The 17862-nt window shown below is 41.1% G+C and overlaps 2 protein-coding genes across 2 annotated transcripts; both read right to left on the bottom strand.

The window, feature by feature from the left end:
* Positions 1–680: 680 nt before the first annotated feature.
* Positions 681–2074, bottom strand: LOC105936426 (transcription factor HES-2). Its single transcript, XM_012877284.3, has 4 exons — positions 1972–2074; positions 1782–1877; positions 1580–1667; positions 681–1481 (listed from the first exon to the last, which is right to left on the bottom strand). Exons 1-4 carry the CDS (start codon positions 2059–2061, stop codon positions 1147–1149), a joined length of 609 nt encoding a protein of 202 aa, XP_012732738.2. The 5' UTR covers positions 2062–2074; the 3' UTR covers positions 681–1146.
* Positions 2075–15421: 13347 nt separating this feature from the next.
* On the bottom strand, positions 15422–16697 carry LOC105936425 (transcription factor HES-2). Its single transcript, XM_012877283.3, has 3 exons — positions 16547–16697; positions 16268–16451; positions 15422–16152 (listed from the first exon to the last, which is right to left on the bottom strand). Exons 1-3 carry the CDS (start codon positions 16652–16654, stop codon positions 15821–15823), a joined length of 624 nt encoding a protein of 207 aa, XP_012732737.2. The 5' UTR covers positions 16655–16697; the 3' UTR covers positions 15422–15820.
* Between the last annotated feature and the right edge of the window lie 1165 nt (positions 16698–17862).

The following is a 17862-nucleotide window of genomic DNA, read 5'->3' as shown; positions in this document are numbered from 1 at the left end:
CTATAGGTGGCGCTTTTGAACTAAACATTTGTTTCATAGCACAGACGTGTTTATAAAAGTGCTTTATTTTTCCAGAATTTTTTGTGTTAATTCATATTCTGAGCTATGTTTGCACCAGTATTCAACATTAAAATAGCCAAGCTTTATTTGTAGAGTCCCTTCCCAACAAGCATTAAGGGACTAGGTGCTTTGTACAACTAGTTTAACAGCTAAAATAAAAATATGCCTCTTTAAACCAATGCACTTCAAAAATTAACGGGGAATCCAAATGAAAAATATTTCATCAAATAAGTTTAAAAATGAAGTAAAAAGGTAACAAAACATGAAAGTAGAATTGGAATGATCACAATTCAACCAAAAACCCATGTCTTAAAACCAAAATGTGGGAAAAACAAATAATAAGTAAATAGACATTAAGACCGTAGTGATTCATGGTTAAACTTGGAATATTTCTGACTAATATTGTTAGTAGTAGTAGTAGTTCTAGTACATTTTATTATAGTTTTTCTTTTCAAGGTTTTTTTTTCCTTTTATTGTAGCTTTAATTTTAAAATCATTGATTTAAAAGCTCTTTTTGTTTACAATTTCTTTTTCAGTGCTGAAAATCTAATCCCAACATTCTCATTCATTAACCATGAAGTGTGCGCAGTGAAGAAAACAACTCAAGACGTAACCACGATATCGTAGTTTTTGTTTATTTACATCATATACACAACAGATGCTGCATACAGCATAATTACAGCTCGTCCCAAAAGAGATACTCTTACAGAGACATTTAATGTCTACAAGGTCCATCTGCACTGACTCAGAACTCTGAAGTCTTTTGTGCAAATCTGTACACATAATGACCCCTTGGGTCTTACAGGGCTGTTTCAATAGCCCTTCATTATTCAGTCCAAAAGGAGGACTAAATACCGAACGTATACATACCTGCGGATTTAAGAAGAATACGACTGTCTAACATTGTCAACTTACACAAGACAACAGACATGCGCGCAAAAAAAAAAACTTAAGTATATGATACTTAATCGAAGCACCTTAAAAATAACTTCAGGAGAACAATACATATTTAGAAGTAAATCGATTAAACTCTAACACATCGCTATGAAGTATAATACAGTATTTAAAGAATCTAACATCAGAGATCTACCAGGGTCTCCACACAGCAACGCTGACCGGTTGCGGGCCTGATTGCGCACGGCTAGGAGCTGATGCTGTTGAAGCGCAGCTGTGAGCCTGCCTCTCCAGGCTGGAGCTGAAGCAGGATTTCAGAGTCAGGAGCTTTTGGTGGAGCTGAGGAAAAGCCCTGGCGTTCTGGGCGCAGCAGTTTAGGCAGGTTGGGGCGCTGTTCTTAGCCATAGACCTCTGCACGAAGCCCTCGACTCGGTGGCACGCCTCTTGATCCAGGTTGGTTTTAGGAAGCAAAGCGGAGACGCGCTGGAGGCAGGCTTTGTAACCTTCTCTGTAACTGTCTGCTGAGCCTGAAAAGACAAATGAAAGTGAGTTTTGTTGTTCATACAAGGAGCTCACGGCGTAAAGAATGAATCAAACACTTTAAAGAGTCAGAATTCCTGCTCACCTTTGGCGTTAACAGGAGGAATATCACTGAGGAACTTAACGGTCATTTCCAGGATGTCAGCTTTCTCCAGCTTGGAGTAGCGATTTGTCTGTCAAGGAAAACACAAAAGCGAGTGTTAAACACACGGAGCTTAATATTTTCTTGACTTTCTGAGGAAACGTTATTTTGCGTGTGATAAAAAAAACAGAATAAAGCGGCTTACATCTCTGCCTGTAAGAGGAAGGATGAGGGTTTTCAAGTGGTTCAGGCTGTCGTTGATGCGAGCGCGCCGTCGTTTTTCCATCAGTGGTTTCATTGTCTGAAGAGAACACAGGGAGTTTTAGTATACATTCATAATGTTCCTTTGCTTCAAATCTTGAGGTGATGCATGAAAATCCAATTATTTGGCTTACCTTTCTCAACTCCAGAGCCTCTTTCCTTTTGGCCACAGTCAGCCTTGGAGAAAGAGACGGGAGAGCATCGTAGGTCATGTTTGGGGACATTTTCAGAGTCCTCTTTGTGTGTCAGATGTGTTCAAGGGCAAAACTGGAGACGATGTGTCTCTAACGGACGGAAGGTGCGGTATTTATCCAAGTCCGTGGCGTCGGTTTCCGTGCGTCACGGCTACGCCCCCAAGCCAACGCGAACGATCCGGACTGGCCCAAATACGATGAAAACCACACAAAAGCATCGAATTTAATAAGATAACCATCTGGCTGCAGGTTTTAAACTATGCGAAGCCTAAATGCGTGTCTGCAATTTGATCCACAGACACAAACCAAACAAAAGCTGCGTCAGAAAGCTAAAGAAATCTGTGCGTAAAGACGCACAACATTATGAAGCACGGGATAGGCTTTTAACCCACCAGTAACTAATTCTCTAACCCACTAGTCAAAAATCTACACTGTTTGTTTTTCCTTTTTCCTTCTTTTTTGCATAGTGATTGAATTAATGTGTGTTTTATTATTTTAACATAAAGAATGAAATCTGTGCGTAATCACGCACATCTAGCGCGAATAGAAAAACACAATTCAGATTTCGTGCTTCTTGAAGTATGACATACGTTTAAGATAACTCAAGCCAAAATATTTTTTTTATTTCGAGGGCTGTATAGATGTTTCCAAGCAATATTTATCCAAGCTCATAAATAACATATGTGAGTGGATTAATGTTCTGGCGCATTTCCACGATTGCGTTTAACCGTAAACGATCCTTTATGCGATACGCTCTGGATCTCTTTATAATTTCAAAATGTCATTTATATCGTCCTGTGTATTTTGAACAAAAATCCAGACCACAACAGGATGCAGTACGTCATTCACTCACATAGGGGTCAGACTTGTGTGTGTAAGAAATTATCACCAAAAAAACACACACGTCTCCAATCACACACCCAAGCCACGCTACTTTTACACAACATCTGCTCCTACATTCTGACAACAATAGTTTTGCATATCCATATGACGATTTTATGCTGTTTCTATCAGGGGGGGGGGTCACTACCTGTGGGGAGTGACCGACGGCTGCTACCTATTCATGCAGAGGTGGGGGCTGGAAAAATGGGGGATGGAGTGTGGATGGGGTGTTATTTGTTCAGAACAGCTTTTGTGTAACACAAAATTACAACCCCTTGACTTATTTTTCCAGAGCTTAAATGTTGTATTGTTGTTGTTTTTTATGTTGTTTTTTGGAGCTGTACACGAAGTGTTCGTTGAATAAGCCTCTTTGCTCTTGAGATTTTCTGCAAAAACCTGTAAAGAGTGCTATAAGGTTTCTAGTTTTGAATAAAAACTGAAGAGACATGACGGCACACCAAATGCCTCTGCACTCAGGGGAATCACGCGTGCAGCACGCGCCACGGGGACCAGATGGCTGTCTGTTACAAATCCCAACCCCACCCTCACCCTGTACCTCCATTCATCACCATTACCCTCCCTCCCCCATTCACATCATGCGTCGTACCTCTAGGTCCCACAGACTTTCATCCAACGCAGTGGGACGCACGCGTGCACCTTTCCCCCCTCCAAACTTCAAAAGCAGGACACATGATCTCCACGCAGTTTTGGCGTGGGTATACCGTCTGCACGCATCTCATAAATCCCCTGTTTTCTGGTCCAATCATAACACACCATTCTCTTCTTTAGGTTCACCCTTGGATATTTTCAGCGTCCACGCTATCGTGAAAGGCGTGTGTCTCAGTTGTGCACGCCGGGGACAAAAGGGAAGGACATGTCTGTTGGAGAGGACAAAAGATGCAGGACTGAGGACAGGACGGCGTATGACTCTCATTCTTTCTGGAGGAGTTTTGCATGGTCTTCCCGTGGAAATTGTGCAGTTTTATGTTGAAACGGATGGTGAAATAAAAAATAGTAGGTGTTGCAAATGCAAAGATGAGTCATAACAATAGTGTCTCGTATTCTAACAAGCCTTTCACAACTAGATTGTTAAACGTTCTGCCATCATTTGACCATTCCTGACACAGACAGGAGCATCTCTCTGTATATAATATTCTAATATCAAACGTTTGTTTATTTCATCATTCCCATTAAAATTGTTTCACGGATTCATTACAAACAGATAAATATAATTCAAGCATTGATATTGATGATCATGTTGATGAATATGGCTTATAGTTGATGAAAACACAAAATTCAATAGAAACGTAGATTTAAAAAGAAAATTGTTAAAGAAATGTTAGTAAGACGGTCCTTGCTGATAGAGCTTTATCCAAGCACTGCCTTAATCTTTAACAGAATAAAATAATTTAAATTATTCCGTTTGGGCGTTCGTTGAACAAAGACAAGCACTGTCTCAGTGTCTCCCATGAAGTATAAAAGAGATAGCAAGTCTGCGGATTTCTTGCTGAAGCTATCTTCTCCTGGTTCGACTTCTGGCATTAAAGCAAAATTCATACAGAATCCACAATTAAATCCAAACTATAAAAATATAAAACAAATAACAGCTCAAGAGCAAAGTTAAGAGGGTGCAAAAATCTTACAATGCTACAAATCTTAAAGACAAAAACAAAGAAAAGAAAACATACAACGGACAAGGACAGGAATATATTTTTTTATTTAGATTTGAAGCATCAGTTAAAGTTTAATAAATCAACATATTAGTTTCACATTTTGAATGGAGGATTTTGTGTCGCAGTATAAGCCAAGCCCTTCTCTGGGACTGAGCGGCACACTTGCTGCACGCGTCCCACACCCCCCGCAGGGATGCAGGGGGGAGGAGGAGGGGGAGGGCCAGGGAAGGAGGGGGGGTCACTTCTCCCTTTTCCTGTTACGGTTAGAGTCCCCTTCTTTTGTCTTTTTAAGCAAATTCCGCGTCTGGATCCCATCTGTGAGGGCAGGATAATATTGAGCCTTTGTCTGACCGCGGAGCGACACATTATGGGAATTAAGAGACACAAGCTCGAGAGCAAGTGACTTTGAGACACCCAGCAAACTCTGCGCTTCACTTGCCATTCAACAATGAACACAATGTGCAGCTTCAGGATTTAAATCGTCATAAACATGATAACCAACATGTATCAACTGCTATGGAGTTTAAAAAATAAAATCATACAGACAAGTACAACAGCATATAAATAGCACCAAATACTTCCATGAAGAGAAAAAAAGACAGAAAGAATATAAAGTTAAAATTTTAAATAAGCAACAAATAATTCCCAATTGGAGAACAGTAGGAGAACTCAGGAGAGTGAGAGAAATAGACCCTTATGTCCTCTAGCAGGCTAAGCCTATAGCAGCATAACTAGCTCAGGGTAACCTAAGCCACTCTAAGCTTTGTCAAAAAGGAAAGCTTTAAGCCTAGTCTTAAAAGTAGACAGGGTGTCTGCCTCATGGACCAAAACTGGGAGTTGGTTCCACAGGAGAGGAGCCTGATAGCTAAAGGATCTGCCTCCCATTCTACTTTTAGAGACTCTAGGAACCACCAATAAACCTGCAGTTTGAGAGTGAAGTGCTCTGTTAGGAATATACGGGGTAATCAGATCTCTGATGGATGATGGAGCTTGATTATTAAGGGCTTCATATCTGATAAGGACAATTTTAAATTATATTCTTCATTTACCAGGAAGCCAATGAAGGGAAGCTAAAATAGGATCAACTGAATGCTTTGAACTGCATTTTGTGGACTTCCTGATAGTAAAGAATTACAATAGTCTAGTCTTGAAGTAACAAATGCATGGACTAGTATATCAGCATCTCTCCTGGACAGAATATTTCTAATTTTGGCAATATTCTGGAGATGAAAAAAGGAAACCTTCAAAAGCTGATTAATGTTGGATTTAAATGACATGTCTTGGTCAAAAATAACAAAAGTTTTTATTTATTTATGAACAAACGCAAATACATTTACATATTAAAAATACTACAAACAAACCAAAGCAACAGTAGGTTTAATATTCTCTCTTACTAAAATGGATTTCAGTACCTCATGTCATGTTCTGATCCGTCTTTGCCCATGAGCTCGCACTCCTCCTGCACCACTGCAATCAAGATCATCTCAGGAACCTGTGAGACTCCTCCGGTAGCAAGGTCACCCACTTCATCTGTTCCTCTGCCTTTACATACTGCTTTTCATCAGACAGACGGCCCCAGGACAGACTGAGATGCTTCTGCTAGTCTGCACCAGCACAGTCATGGCTTCTAACATAGCTCACCACGGTCCGGGTGTGAATGTGTGTGTGAATGGGTGAATGACTAACTGGAGTGTAAAGTGCTTTGGGGTCGTAGGACCAGTTAAAGCGCTATACAAGTACAAGCCATTTACCATTAACCAGATTGTTGAAAGCCTTGTGCTCGTAGATGTCCAATGTTTTTCCCCTGCCTGTTTTCAAGTTTTGTCCTCTACCACGTTTCCACTGATGTCCCTATCTTGCCAAGCCCCTGTCGGACATCTACTTGCTGAAGCTTTTAAAAATCTGCCATTCTCTTGTCTGAGGAGAGCTTACAAAGAGCAGATGAACCTTATTGCAGAGTGGCTGTGAGGTAGTCACACTGCTGTGGTGAATAATGTTCAATGGCTGCATGAAAAGGAGGAATGACAGGATGCAGACAGCCAACAAACCAGAAACATGACATCAAGAATCAAGAATGTTTTATTTGTCTCTGTGTATAACCGCAGGAAAATTTCTCTTTGGCTACTCCGGTTCACATTACACATAATGAAGGTAAAAAAGCTGACAAACAAACAATTAAGGTGATTGTAACGTATGGCGGGCTAGTAACAGTGGGGTGATGTTAAAGCATTGGACTGCAGTCTCCCATCAGGGGGAGATTACCCTCACAGCTCTTGGGAAGAAACTGTTTCTAAGCTTATTTGTTTTGACAACATTGAGGCTTCTAAGGCGTTTACCTGATGGGAGAGGGGCAAACAGCAAAGTGCCTGGGTGGGTAGAATCACTGGAGATGTGTTTGGCCCTTTTTTGGACTCGTTATGCATAAATTGAGTGTAGATCCTGCATATGGCATCCCACAATCCCCTGCGCTGTTCTCACCACCCGTGTTAAATCCTTCCTCTCCTGGACTGTGCAGTTCCCATACCATAGAGTATCATGAGGTGAAAAAACAACTCACTGCTACCTCTCAAGTTAATGTAAATAACGATATATGTTTAAAAAAAATATTATGGAATTGGCCATAGAGCAACTCTTGACTGAGCATCCTCAGATGTTACATTAGGGTATTTGCATGTGAGAGTGCTCAAAAGCCATTGGGTTCCTCTGGAGGACTGCTGATTGGAGACTTATTTCATGAAGTGTTACTTTCATAGCACCTGATGCTAAACTTTGTGCCAATGTTTTCATCTTGAAATATTCTGATCTTAGCTTTCAGAAGCATGAAGAGATGAACAACTAGTGGTTAAAGTAGATGCTCATTTAAAAACTGTTTTCAGCACAGCTGGTAAATTACCTTTGTATCCAAATCAAAACTTTTCCTCAAGAACAAACTGTGGCTTGACAGGCTTGTTTGCCACACGTCATTATTAGCTGCCTCATTCTGGTGGCTCAAATGCGAGCTACCAGAATTAACAAAGACTCCTAGATAGGTGTTGATACATTTTCAGAAAGATCTGAGCGAAAGTCCAGTTACCTCTGATTTAAGCCTGTTGGCTGTTGTGATGACCCAAATAACTGAGAGTTTGCACAGGCATCACTATTAGCTCCCCTTAGGCTGTGTCTTCAGCCCACTCTCGTGTTCTTTTAGAGCAATGACTGCACCCCCAAACCACAGCTCAAAAACAATTATTACATTCACAGATGGCACAGTCATCAACAGACTGATCTCCTAAACAACGAACCAGCAAAGAGGGAAGGTCTTTCATCAAAACAATTAGTTTTTCAAAAGTAATGCATCCACAGAACTTCTAGAGTGGAATAGTAGGTTGAAGTCACATGAGATGGAGCTCAGGCATTGGCTGGTCGTAGCTTCCTGATACTGAGAAATGGCAACTTTTATGTGTTACATTTAGAAGATTCAAGGAGACAAAAAAAGAAGCAAAACGAGATGAACGTCTGTCAAGTTTATAAGCTAAGCCTTTTTGCTTCCTTACGTAAGTCGGCACCAATGCTGCTTTCCTTCTGGACAGGTAAGTTAAATGTTTGCTAATGCTAACCAAAGGACCTGGCAACTGGCTGGCAAACAGTACAACTGAGGGTTGGAAAGAGAGGGGGAGAGCACGAGTGTGCTAACCACTTGCCGAGATGAGTTAAACTTGTCCCTGCCTTCTTTATGCTTAAAAACTGGAGGTTGAACGCTGTTCTTCATGTTTTCTGTAAGAGAGCAGAATTCATTGTCCATCTGTTACAGCAAGTTGTCCAGGTCCCGAAGCAGCTTAGCAACCCTACATATCACATTATCTCCCCCCCCCCCATTTCTGGTGAGTAAGTATAGTGTTTGTTTGTTGTTTTGTTTTTTATTTGGAGAATTTTTCACAGCTCTAGTGGCTTGCTGTTTAACACAGTCGGCTGACAGGAAAGGGGGTGGAAGAGGGGGAGAGACATGCGGCAAAGGACCGCGGGTCGGAGTCGAACCCGGGTCGACCACGTCAAGGACTAAGGCCTATGTACATGGGTCGCACTACCCGCCCCAGTGTTTGTTTTTTAAATGCTCTTTTTGTTTTTTGCAAGATATAATGGACCAGACACCTTCCATAAAGGTTCAGTCTTTGTCCCAGACTATTTTCCCAAATGTCTTTAGGATCATGGGAAGTTTGATACATGCTTTTGTGTTCTTTTTGGTCAGCAATGGTTTTTGCATTGGACCATTTTGCTCAGTCTGTTTCTTATAGCTGAATCATAGCCACTGACCTTGGCTGAGATATATGAGGCCTGCAGTTAAGTTTTTATTTCTTTGAGGCTTGCCAATCCTGGGAAGATTCACCAATATTTGATTATCTGAATTAGTCAAGTGTGATTCCAGGGTATTATTGTGTCCATCTCCAAATCTGCTCCACCATCTCTAACTGTGAGAAAAGAAGCAAAAAAAGAAGCAACAGCTTGAAATAAAAAATAAAACAATTAAATGTGGTCTATTAAATATATGGTCTCTCCCTCCAAAGACTTTGTTAGTTAATTAATTGATTTCTGATAATCAGATTGATTTATTTTGTGTCACAGAAACCTGGCTACAAGAGGGCTACGTTAGTATAAATGAGTCAACTCCCTTCAATTATTCAAATTTCCACATTCCCAGATCTACGGGAAGAGGAGGAGGAGTAGCAACCCTCTTTCAGTCTGATTTATTAATTAGACCAAGGACAATTAATGACTGCAGTTCTTTTGAACATTTAACCCTCAGTTTCCCTCATCCAAATTGCAAAGCAACAAAACCTCTTCTGTTTGTTGTTTTATATCGTCCACTAGGCCCTTACACTCTGACAAGGTTATTATAGTGCGGGATTTTAACATTCATGTTGACACTGAATGTGATAACCTTAGCGTAGCCTTTAAAACTATCCTAGATTCAATTGGTTTTGCTGAAAATGTGCATAAACCGACGCACTCTTGGCTTCATACTTTAGACCTTGTGCTGACGTATGGCATTGATTGTGAAGAATTAACAGTATTTCCATACAACCCTGTCCTATCTGATATTTTTTTTAATAACATTTGAGTTTAATCTAACTGAGTTCTCCACCCCCAAAAGAGGGTTCCATTATAGTAGATCTTTATCGGATAATGCTGCATCAAACTTTATAGTCTGTCCCCCTTTTAATATCTTCAGTATTGCAGAAATGCCCTGCAGATAGCAGCAATCTTGTTTCTTTCCATTCACAAATAGATGTCTTTGTTAACGGTGTGACTCCCTCATTGAGTTCTGCATCAGACAATGTAGCTCCCTTGAAAAAGAAGGTGATTATTCACAGGAAGCTGGCTCCCTGGTTTAATTCAGAGCTGCATTCCTTGAAGCACAATGTTAGGAAATTGGAGAGAAAATGGTGCTCTACACACCAAGAGCGCCATCAGGAAGTCCACAAAATGCAGTTCAAAGTCTTCAGCTGATCCAAAATGCTGCAGCAAGAGTTCTATTGAAAATCAACAAGAGGGATCATATTTCTCCAATTTTAGCTTCACTTCATTGACTTCCTGTTAAATCAAGAATAGAATTTAAAATTCTTCTTCTAACGTATAAAGCCCTTAATAATCAAGCTCCATCATATATCAGAGCTCAGATTACCCCGTATGTTCCTAACAGAGCACTTCACTCTCAGACTGCAGGTCTGCTGGTGGTTCCTAGAGTCTCTAAAAGTAGAATGGGAGGCAGATCCTTTAGTTATCAGTCTCCTCTCCTGTGGAACCAACTCCCAGTTTTGGTCCATGAGGCCGACACCCTGTCTACTTTTAAGACTAATCTTAAAACTTTCCTTTTTGACAAAGCTTAAAGTTAGAGTGGCTCCTGTTACCCTGAGCTACCTCTATAGTTATGTTGCTATGGGCTTAGGCTACTGGAGGACATCAGGGTCTATTTTTCTCACTCTATTGAGTTCTACTGTTCTCCAGTTTTGCATTGCCTGTCGTCATTTCAGCTTTTAACTTTTTGCTCTCTCTCTTTTTTCTTCATAGTAGGTACACCTGGTCTGGTGTTCTGTTAGCTGTGACATCATCCAGAGAAGACAGATCACCTGCTATTACCATGTAATGTAGAAAAGATTAGTGGATCAATAGGGAACTTTTGACCAATCTGTATAATCTGATTGAATTTGACTTTGTAAAGTGCCTTGAGATGACATGCTTCATGAATTGGCGCTATATAAATAACATTGAATTGAATTATAACTTTCAACAACACTGAGCTTTACAATGATTCCCGAAGAGCCTGAGATGAAGCTCATACATTTGTTACTTTTTTATAATCTTTGCAGGCCTTCTTTTAGTAGACACAGCCTCACTGGAAAGCTAGTCAAATTGTTAATTTTTTGGGAAATTGCCTGGTAGGCCTTACCTTTGCACTGTGTTATGCTGCCCTGGGTGCTTAAGATGTAGGTATGTAAAGTAAGAAGTTAAAAATCGTAAATTAACGGCTCCTGTCCTACATCTTTTTATCTACAGATCATTCAAATTCAAGAGCAGATTTAATGTAGACTCTGTTCTCTTCAGAGATTGCAGTATTTCAGAATTAGCCAATGTTGCCTTGCCTCCTTCCCCTTCCCATTTTCAGTTGCCTTACATTTCCTTTTGCAATTTCACATACAATTCACAGAGTAATTACTAATATTTCTATGTCCCTAGTCTGTTTACCAATCGATGGGATGGGGGTGGAGGTAAGGGGGCTTGGTTTCTCAGGGTTTCAGGCTCCTCCACACTGACAGCTGTTGTCGAGAGACATTCTGGCTGTCTTAATTTCCAGGGTGTATAAACTTACTTGAATGTTAGAACAAGGTTATAAGACCCCTTCTGCTTGGTCAGGTAGCAACCCAGCTTCCTTATCCTCCATCTGGTTGAAAAGGAAGATCCCGGAGCAGCACTAAAACTGCTCCAATGATCACAAGAACTCCTTCTAAAAGCCTCCACCAGGACCCTGTCTAGTGAGGTTGAATTAATCGGGTGTCTCACCCATTAGCAGAGTTGGGGGAGGGGTTAAAGGTCCTACCCCTCTCAGTGAAACCCTTGGATTATTTTTCAATTGAAACTCACGAAAGACCAAACTGTATCCTTTGTTTTTTTATAGATCAAATACATCAGGAGCTGCCCCAAAATAACCAAAATGCTTCTCCTTAAGCAGCTGAAGTGAACATATTTACAAGTAAAATTCAGGGAAACGTGGTGTGCATTTGCATTTAGTCCGTTACTCTAATCCCTCCAAATAAAGTCCCAGACAGCCAATCACTTTCAGCATCAAGTTAATGTAAAGTCCATGCACACTGAGGGTAGGCCCTGGACAGGTCACCAGTTCATCGCTCAGCAACACAGAGACACACAGGACAAGTAACCATGCACACACAGACACACAACTAAGGGCGATTTAGACCAATTAACCTGATATGATAATTGTTTTAAATATTTTTTGGACTGTAGTAGGAAGCAGGAGTATCTGAAGAAAACCAAAGCATGCATGAAAAGAACATGCAACCTCCACAAAGAAAAACCCAAAGCCAGGTTTTGAACCAGGGACCTTCTTGCTGCATGGCACTACAGCAATCAACTCCTTCTTATCATTGCTGAGTAGCTTGTTTCCACTGGTAGTATGAAGATTTATCTTTGGTGAGGAGCTCCAAGTCTTTGAGCTTAAAATGTCTACTTGCCATCAGTCTTTAGCTTCCTCTACAGATTCAATTGGAGACTATGGCTGGAACGATCCAAAACATTACCCTCCAGTGAGAAAAAACACAGAGTTTTCTGTGAGTCGGACTTGGAAAAAAAAACATGTGAGTCAAACATTAATATTTATAAATCTACATCTGCCAGGGGCATGTATCATTTTTGGAATTAGCTCTTGAAGTGCATTGCACACTTTTCCCATTTTTATTTACAAAAATCGACTAACCTTCATCCTCATTATCTCTTTTGTTAAATCACATAAAATGCAAATACCAGATGGGTATGAAAAGTATGAAAAGCAGGAAGGGGATGGATACTTTGGCAATGTACCATATTGGCCTGCTGCCATAGAAGGACTGGAAGATAAATACAGGTGTGGGGTAATCAAGTACCCAAAGATTTTCATAGCGTTGTCACTAAATTCAACACATTCAATTTCATGTGAAAAACGACTGTGCATTGTTTTCATGATCGATTAACATAACATCCATACTTGTTGGACCTGGTCTGACCTGCAGTTTGAACCCTATCTTGTTTCTGTTTCAGTGGTTTCTCCAGTTTCTTAAACAGTCTGCGAGACAGCTGCTCTCTGTCCTGCTCAGAGCGCTCAGAGGAGCTGTGGATGCCCCTCCGTAGCGGTCGACAGGGAGAGAAACAGAAAGAACCTTTGGAGGTTTTTACTGTTGTAAATAAATTTAAAAAAAACGCAGCAAGGCACCATTTAAAGTGCAGTTACTGGATTAACTCCTGAAATAACACTGAACCTTTTTTGCCAAATGAGAAAAAGCTTCACTCCTCTGTCTCTCCCAGTCGGGAGCACTGAGAGGAGCTGTGGGCGACGGCCCCCCTCAGTAGCGGCTGACAGGTAGAGAAAACTGTCATAGATTAAAAAAAATAACGTGGCAAGGCATCATTACACACGTTCACTACAGAAGCAAGACTAAACTTGATTCAGCAAACGAAAAACATGAAAAATACAACAGGGCATGAGAAATGATCCCATGTTTAGCTTTTTACATCTGTCTGAATTTAAAAATGATTTACTTTTAACAGCAGTATTTAGGTCTGTGAATCTAAAATACTATAAGGTGTATGCAAGAGAGAGGATTTTTTGGTTTTGATAAATTCCTGCTTATGACTAATCCTCAGAAAAACAAAACTTGTCATGATCATCTGGATCAGTTCCATCAGATCTTTTTGATGTTTACCATGCGGTGCACACAAGCACTAGTAAAATAAACCAGTGAGGTCAGGGCGAGAGCAGGTTCAAGGAATAAACAGGCAGAGCGACAAGAAGACACTGGGGAGCAATGCATGCAGGCAGCAGGACAAAACGAGACGTTCTGGCAGGGAGTTGACGATTGAGGCAGGTATATGTAGGCAGAGCAACAAGCGCAGTGACTTGAAGGTAACTAGTGGCAGCAGGCGGATCTGATTATGGTGCTGAGTGGCGGCTGGGAGGTGACTGAGCTGAGGGCAGCATGCAGTGAGTTCAGATAATTAGTCCAGAATAGTCCCACCAGAAACAAAAACCCAAAATCATGACACCACTCTGTTTTTCTTGTTAGCAAATCTGTGAATATTGGCTGAGAACCTGATTCTGTTCCGCCAGGCAGCCCAGCTGAATGAGAGCCGTTTAGCTGACAACACAAGGAACGTGTTTAGCATTTATGTTTAGCAGAACTGCATAAAGAGCATTTTCCATCCTCATTAAATGGTGTAAAATAAATCCAACACCGAACTCCGCTTGGACCTCTTCATGTTTCCTCCACCATTTTTATTTTTATTTTAATCAAGAGAAAAACATAGCTGAATACTGTATTATTGTTCTCTTTTTATTTATGTGGTGGTTGGGAGGGGGGGGCGGGGCGGGGCACCGCTTGGGGCACCCAAATAGCTAGCACCGCCCCTGGTCATACTCTTCCCATCTTCAGATGAAGGATTGAGCAGTGCACTATGAGATATTCAGTGCTTTTAATATTGTTTGGGGCTGAATGTATAAAGCACATTAATTGTTATAGTGATACCAGTGGATAACAGTGCCAAGGAAATGTGCTGTGGTTTTTTTGAAGTGTGTGGAAATTTATGTTAGAGAAATGACAATTTATTTTTTTATTTACCAAGATTAATTTCAACTATTTGTGGCTATTTGTCCTTGAGTTTGAAACAAGCTCATAAAAGGTTTGAACAGTTGTTTTAAGATGTAAAGTAGTCTCCTCAGGTCGGGATTCATGTTTAATTGTACTGTTTTAGATTTTTATTTGTGAAAAAAAGAAACAAGACTTGCCTAGCACAATTACGCACTAGCCTACTTTGTGTTGGTCTATTACCTAAAGTCCCAATAAACTGAATGTAAGCTTACTGTTACATTAACAAAAAAAAAAACTTTAGCATTAACCATGAAACATTTTAAAAGATCTCAACATAGAAGCCCTCATCAAATTTTTTTTCATAAAAATGTAGTAATTAATGTACATTCTTCCCATATATTCCTCAAAGAATAGGATTTTTAGCAATGCTGTCTAGCACATACAGAATACAAAAGCCTTTAATTATAGAAATGTACGTTTAATACAAAACAATATTGGCTTAGGTGTTCTGAAACCTGGACATATTAGGCAAGAGAGATCAATCCATCTCATTTCACTTGTTGAGCGATCCTAACATTATGCAGCCGTTGCAAACATCATTACACCCTGACATTAAAACTTGGTCATAAAGCTGCCATTGATGCATTGAGAGCTGCTAAACAAAGAGTATGATGGCCAGCTGTTTGTGCTTCCTTTCCATGCTTGGAATGGCTCCTGCTCTCAGGGTGGCTCCCCTCACACGCATCTTCCCACAGTTTTGGCGGTAACCAGAGAGGCGCCCACCATCACCAACAATAGAGCAGCTGCTCACCAGCACCAGTTTGCTCTTTCTGACCTGTGGCTTTCTGTGATTCCGCGCCTCTTTTTTTTTTTCCTCCTTTCTTCCCCGCCCCTTAAATCTTCTTATTAAGGTTAAAGACACATCTGAGCTGTTGCAGCAAAAAAATTAAACAAGACATCCATTTTTTTAGGTACTTTTATTTATTTTTCTAATGTTTGCAATGAAATAAAATACACATCACAAATGTCAGGAAACAGGTTTTTTTTTTACATGTCACAAATAAACTATAAATACTTATATTGAACACATAGTGTTTACAGACTTTTCCGTCGCACAGACCAAAATAGCTTCAAGCCCACAGTGCAACCCTCCATTAAAATAACCCTTGGGGTTTTACAAAAGTGTTGTCTACAACCCGTCTCTTTGAAACCCCAAAGAGGATTGCATTCTTAAACGTCCATCATGCGATCTGTGCGTCTGCTTTCAGGCAGACTCAAAAGCAAAATCAACGTCCTACATGGCAGTTTCATCACTTTTTTTTTCGTTTCTAAAGCAACGATAAAACACAAATAATTTACATTCTAACGAACGACAAAGACGAGATAAATCTACGTCCGTCAGATCTACCAAGGCCTCCACATGGCAGCGCTGAGCGGCTGCTGGAGGGCCTGCGCTCGGGTGGGAGCCCCGGCGCCCAGGCCGCCGCGGGACTGGCTCTCCAGGCCGGACCCGAAGCTGGACTTGAGGCTCAAGAGCCTCTGCTGGATCTGAGGGAGAGCCCTGGTGCTCTGGGCGCAGCAGTTCAGGCAGGTCGGCGTGACTGCGGAGGACATGGTCTGCTGGATGAAGTCGTGCACCCGCCGGCACGCTTCCTGGTCCAGGCTGGTTTTGGGCAGCAGGGCAGAGACCCGCTGGAGGCAAGCTTTGTAACCTTCTCTGTAACTGTCTGCAGCCTCTGGGGGGGGGGGGAGAAAATCAGAGATCTGATTAGTGGACTGACTCCAATTTTAAGCATAATCGAAAAAGAGAAGTTGACAACTAAATCCCTTTGGCGGAATGATGACGCTCACCTTTGACTGGGGAGGAAGGAAGATCTCTGATGAAGCGCACGGTCATCTCCAGAATGTCAGCTTTCTCGAGCTTGGAGTAACGTGCGTTGTCTTTGCCGACAAGAGGCAAAATCAGGCTCTTCAGGTGATTCAGGCTGTCATTGATGCGAGCGCGTCTTCGCTTCTCCAGCAAGGGCTTCAAAGTCTGGAAGGAATAACAACAGTTTTAATGCTGCTGCTCTTTTTAGTCATTGAATTTCAAAACATTTCTTGCACGTTCAGAGTCTCTCCTTTCCTTACCTTTCTGAGTTCGTGGGCTTGTTTTCTCTGGGCCACGGTGGAACGAGCAGGATGAGGCTGGGCGCCCTCAGCAGTGATGCTCGGACTCATTTCGTTCGCTGTTTGCATGTGTGCTTGTTTGGTACTTTCTTTCGGAGGAGCTGAGCTCGAGTGTGCCAGAGCGCTGGAGCGCCTCCTATTTATATGGCTCCGGGGCGTCAGAGGGGAGGGAACGCAAAGCCGAAGGGTTGGGGGGGAAAGGAGGGGGTCGATGCCTTTGGGGAAATGAGCAGAGTTGCTGTCTGAACCATCTGGTGCCGATGGGGACCCGCGTTTGTACACTGGTATGCGGAGTTTCGTCACTATGTTTTCCCCTCTTATATTTAAAATATAAAGCTTTAAAGTTCAACCCAGTTGCACATGCGCTATGTAAAGTAAATGCGTTTTCCCTCTTAAGGCGCAGAAAGTGATAAGTCTAATTTGTCTTTCTATCTCTGGAAGGTGTTTTCTTTTACATGTCTGGTGTCAATAAAACTAGGATTTAACAATTATCTACGAACGGTTTTCTTTAGTTTGGTATTTGTCTTCTTTTCAGGTTCATGTACGAAATTCAATTTATTTATAGATAAGGTAAAGTTGTACCGTTTTATTCTAATAATTTCAAAAGGTAGATAACAAAATGTAAAAGCATAAGTAAGTTGAGCTTTTTTTCTACGTGTGGAGTCTGTTTATGTCACAGCAAAAACATACGCAACGCCAAAATGGATGAATCCAAAGTGACGAGATTAATCTAGCCAAAAAAAAAAAAAAAAAAGGGAACCAGATACCCAAGCCACGCTGTGTATAGATTAACATCTGTTTATGCTTCTTATGGACCCCCAGAAGAGCCTGTTTCATTATCAACAGGACGAGGTTTGCCTACTCTTTAAAACGAAGTTACAGGAACACAAAATACGCAATATCTGGCTGTTTAAAATGAGAATAAATACAAAATAAAAACATAAATAGTTCTATCAAAAAAAGAACTGGAATGATAACACACAGGGGAATATTTAAATGTAGGATCATAAAAAGGATTTTTAAACTGGTTTCTTATTTCCTACGTTTTATGAAGGCACACTCAGACATTAATTCTCAATATTTCAGACAGCTTAATTTTTTATTTTAAATTTAACGGGTTTAACTTCTTATCATCTTTGATTTTGCTGATGCAGGCCCGGAGTTCATGGGTGGATTCACGCGTTCGGCACGCGCCACTATCGGGGCAACAGATGGGAGCCTTCTCCTCATGACTCCCCCCACCCCCACCCACCCTCCCAAACCACACAGACACCACT

The sequence above is a fragment of the Fundulus heteroclitus genome, chromosome 1 (assembly GCF_011125445.2).
Source record: "Fundulus heteroclitus isolate FHET01 chromosome 1, MU-UCD_Fhet_4.1, whole genome shotgun sequence".
NCBI classification, from domain to species: Eukaryota; Metazoa; Chordata; class Actinopteri; order Cyprinodontiformes; family Fundulidae; genus Fundulus; species Fundulus heteroclitus.
Note: the sequence above shows the minus strand (reverse complement) of the source record. Positions and strands in the feature narration are given on the sequence as shown.

What these genes read in the sequence shown, in the direction of transcription:
- LOC105936425 (XM_012877283.3), bottom strand. Translation starts at nt 16,654, where the DNA reads ATGCAAACAGCGAACGAAATGAGTCCGAGCATCACTGCTGAGGGCGCC. An exon ending in AAGCCCACGAACTCAGAAAG is followed by an intron (nt 16,452 to 16,546) that starts GTAAGGAAAGGA and finishes TATTCCTTCCAG; the next exon opens with ACTTTGAAGCCCTTGCTGGA. An exon ending in TCCTTCCTCCCCAGTCAAAG is followed by an intron (nt 16,153 to 16,267) that starts GTGAGCGTCATC and finishes CCCCCCCCCCAG; the next exon opens with AGGCTGCAGACAGTTACAGA.
- LOC105936426 (XM_012877284.3), bottom strand. Translation starts at nt 2,061, where the DNA reads ATGTCCCCAAACATGACCTACGATGCTCTCCCGTCTCTTTCTCCAAGG. An exon ending in TTCCTCTTACAGGCAGAGAT is followed by an intron (nt 1,668 to 1,781) that starts GTAAGCCGCTTT and finishes TTTCCTTGACAG; the next exon opens with ACAAATCGCTACTCCAAGCT. An exon ending in TCCTCCTGTTAACGCCAAAG is followed by an intron (nt 1,482 to 1,579) that starts GTGAGCAGGAAT and finishes TTGTCTTTTCAG; the next exon opens with GCTCAGCAGACAGTTACAGA.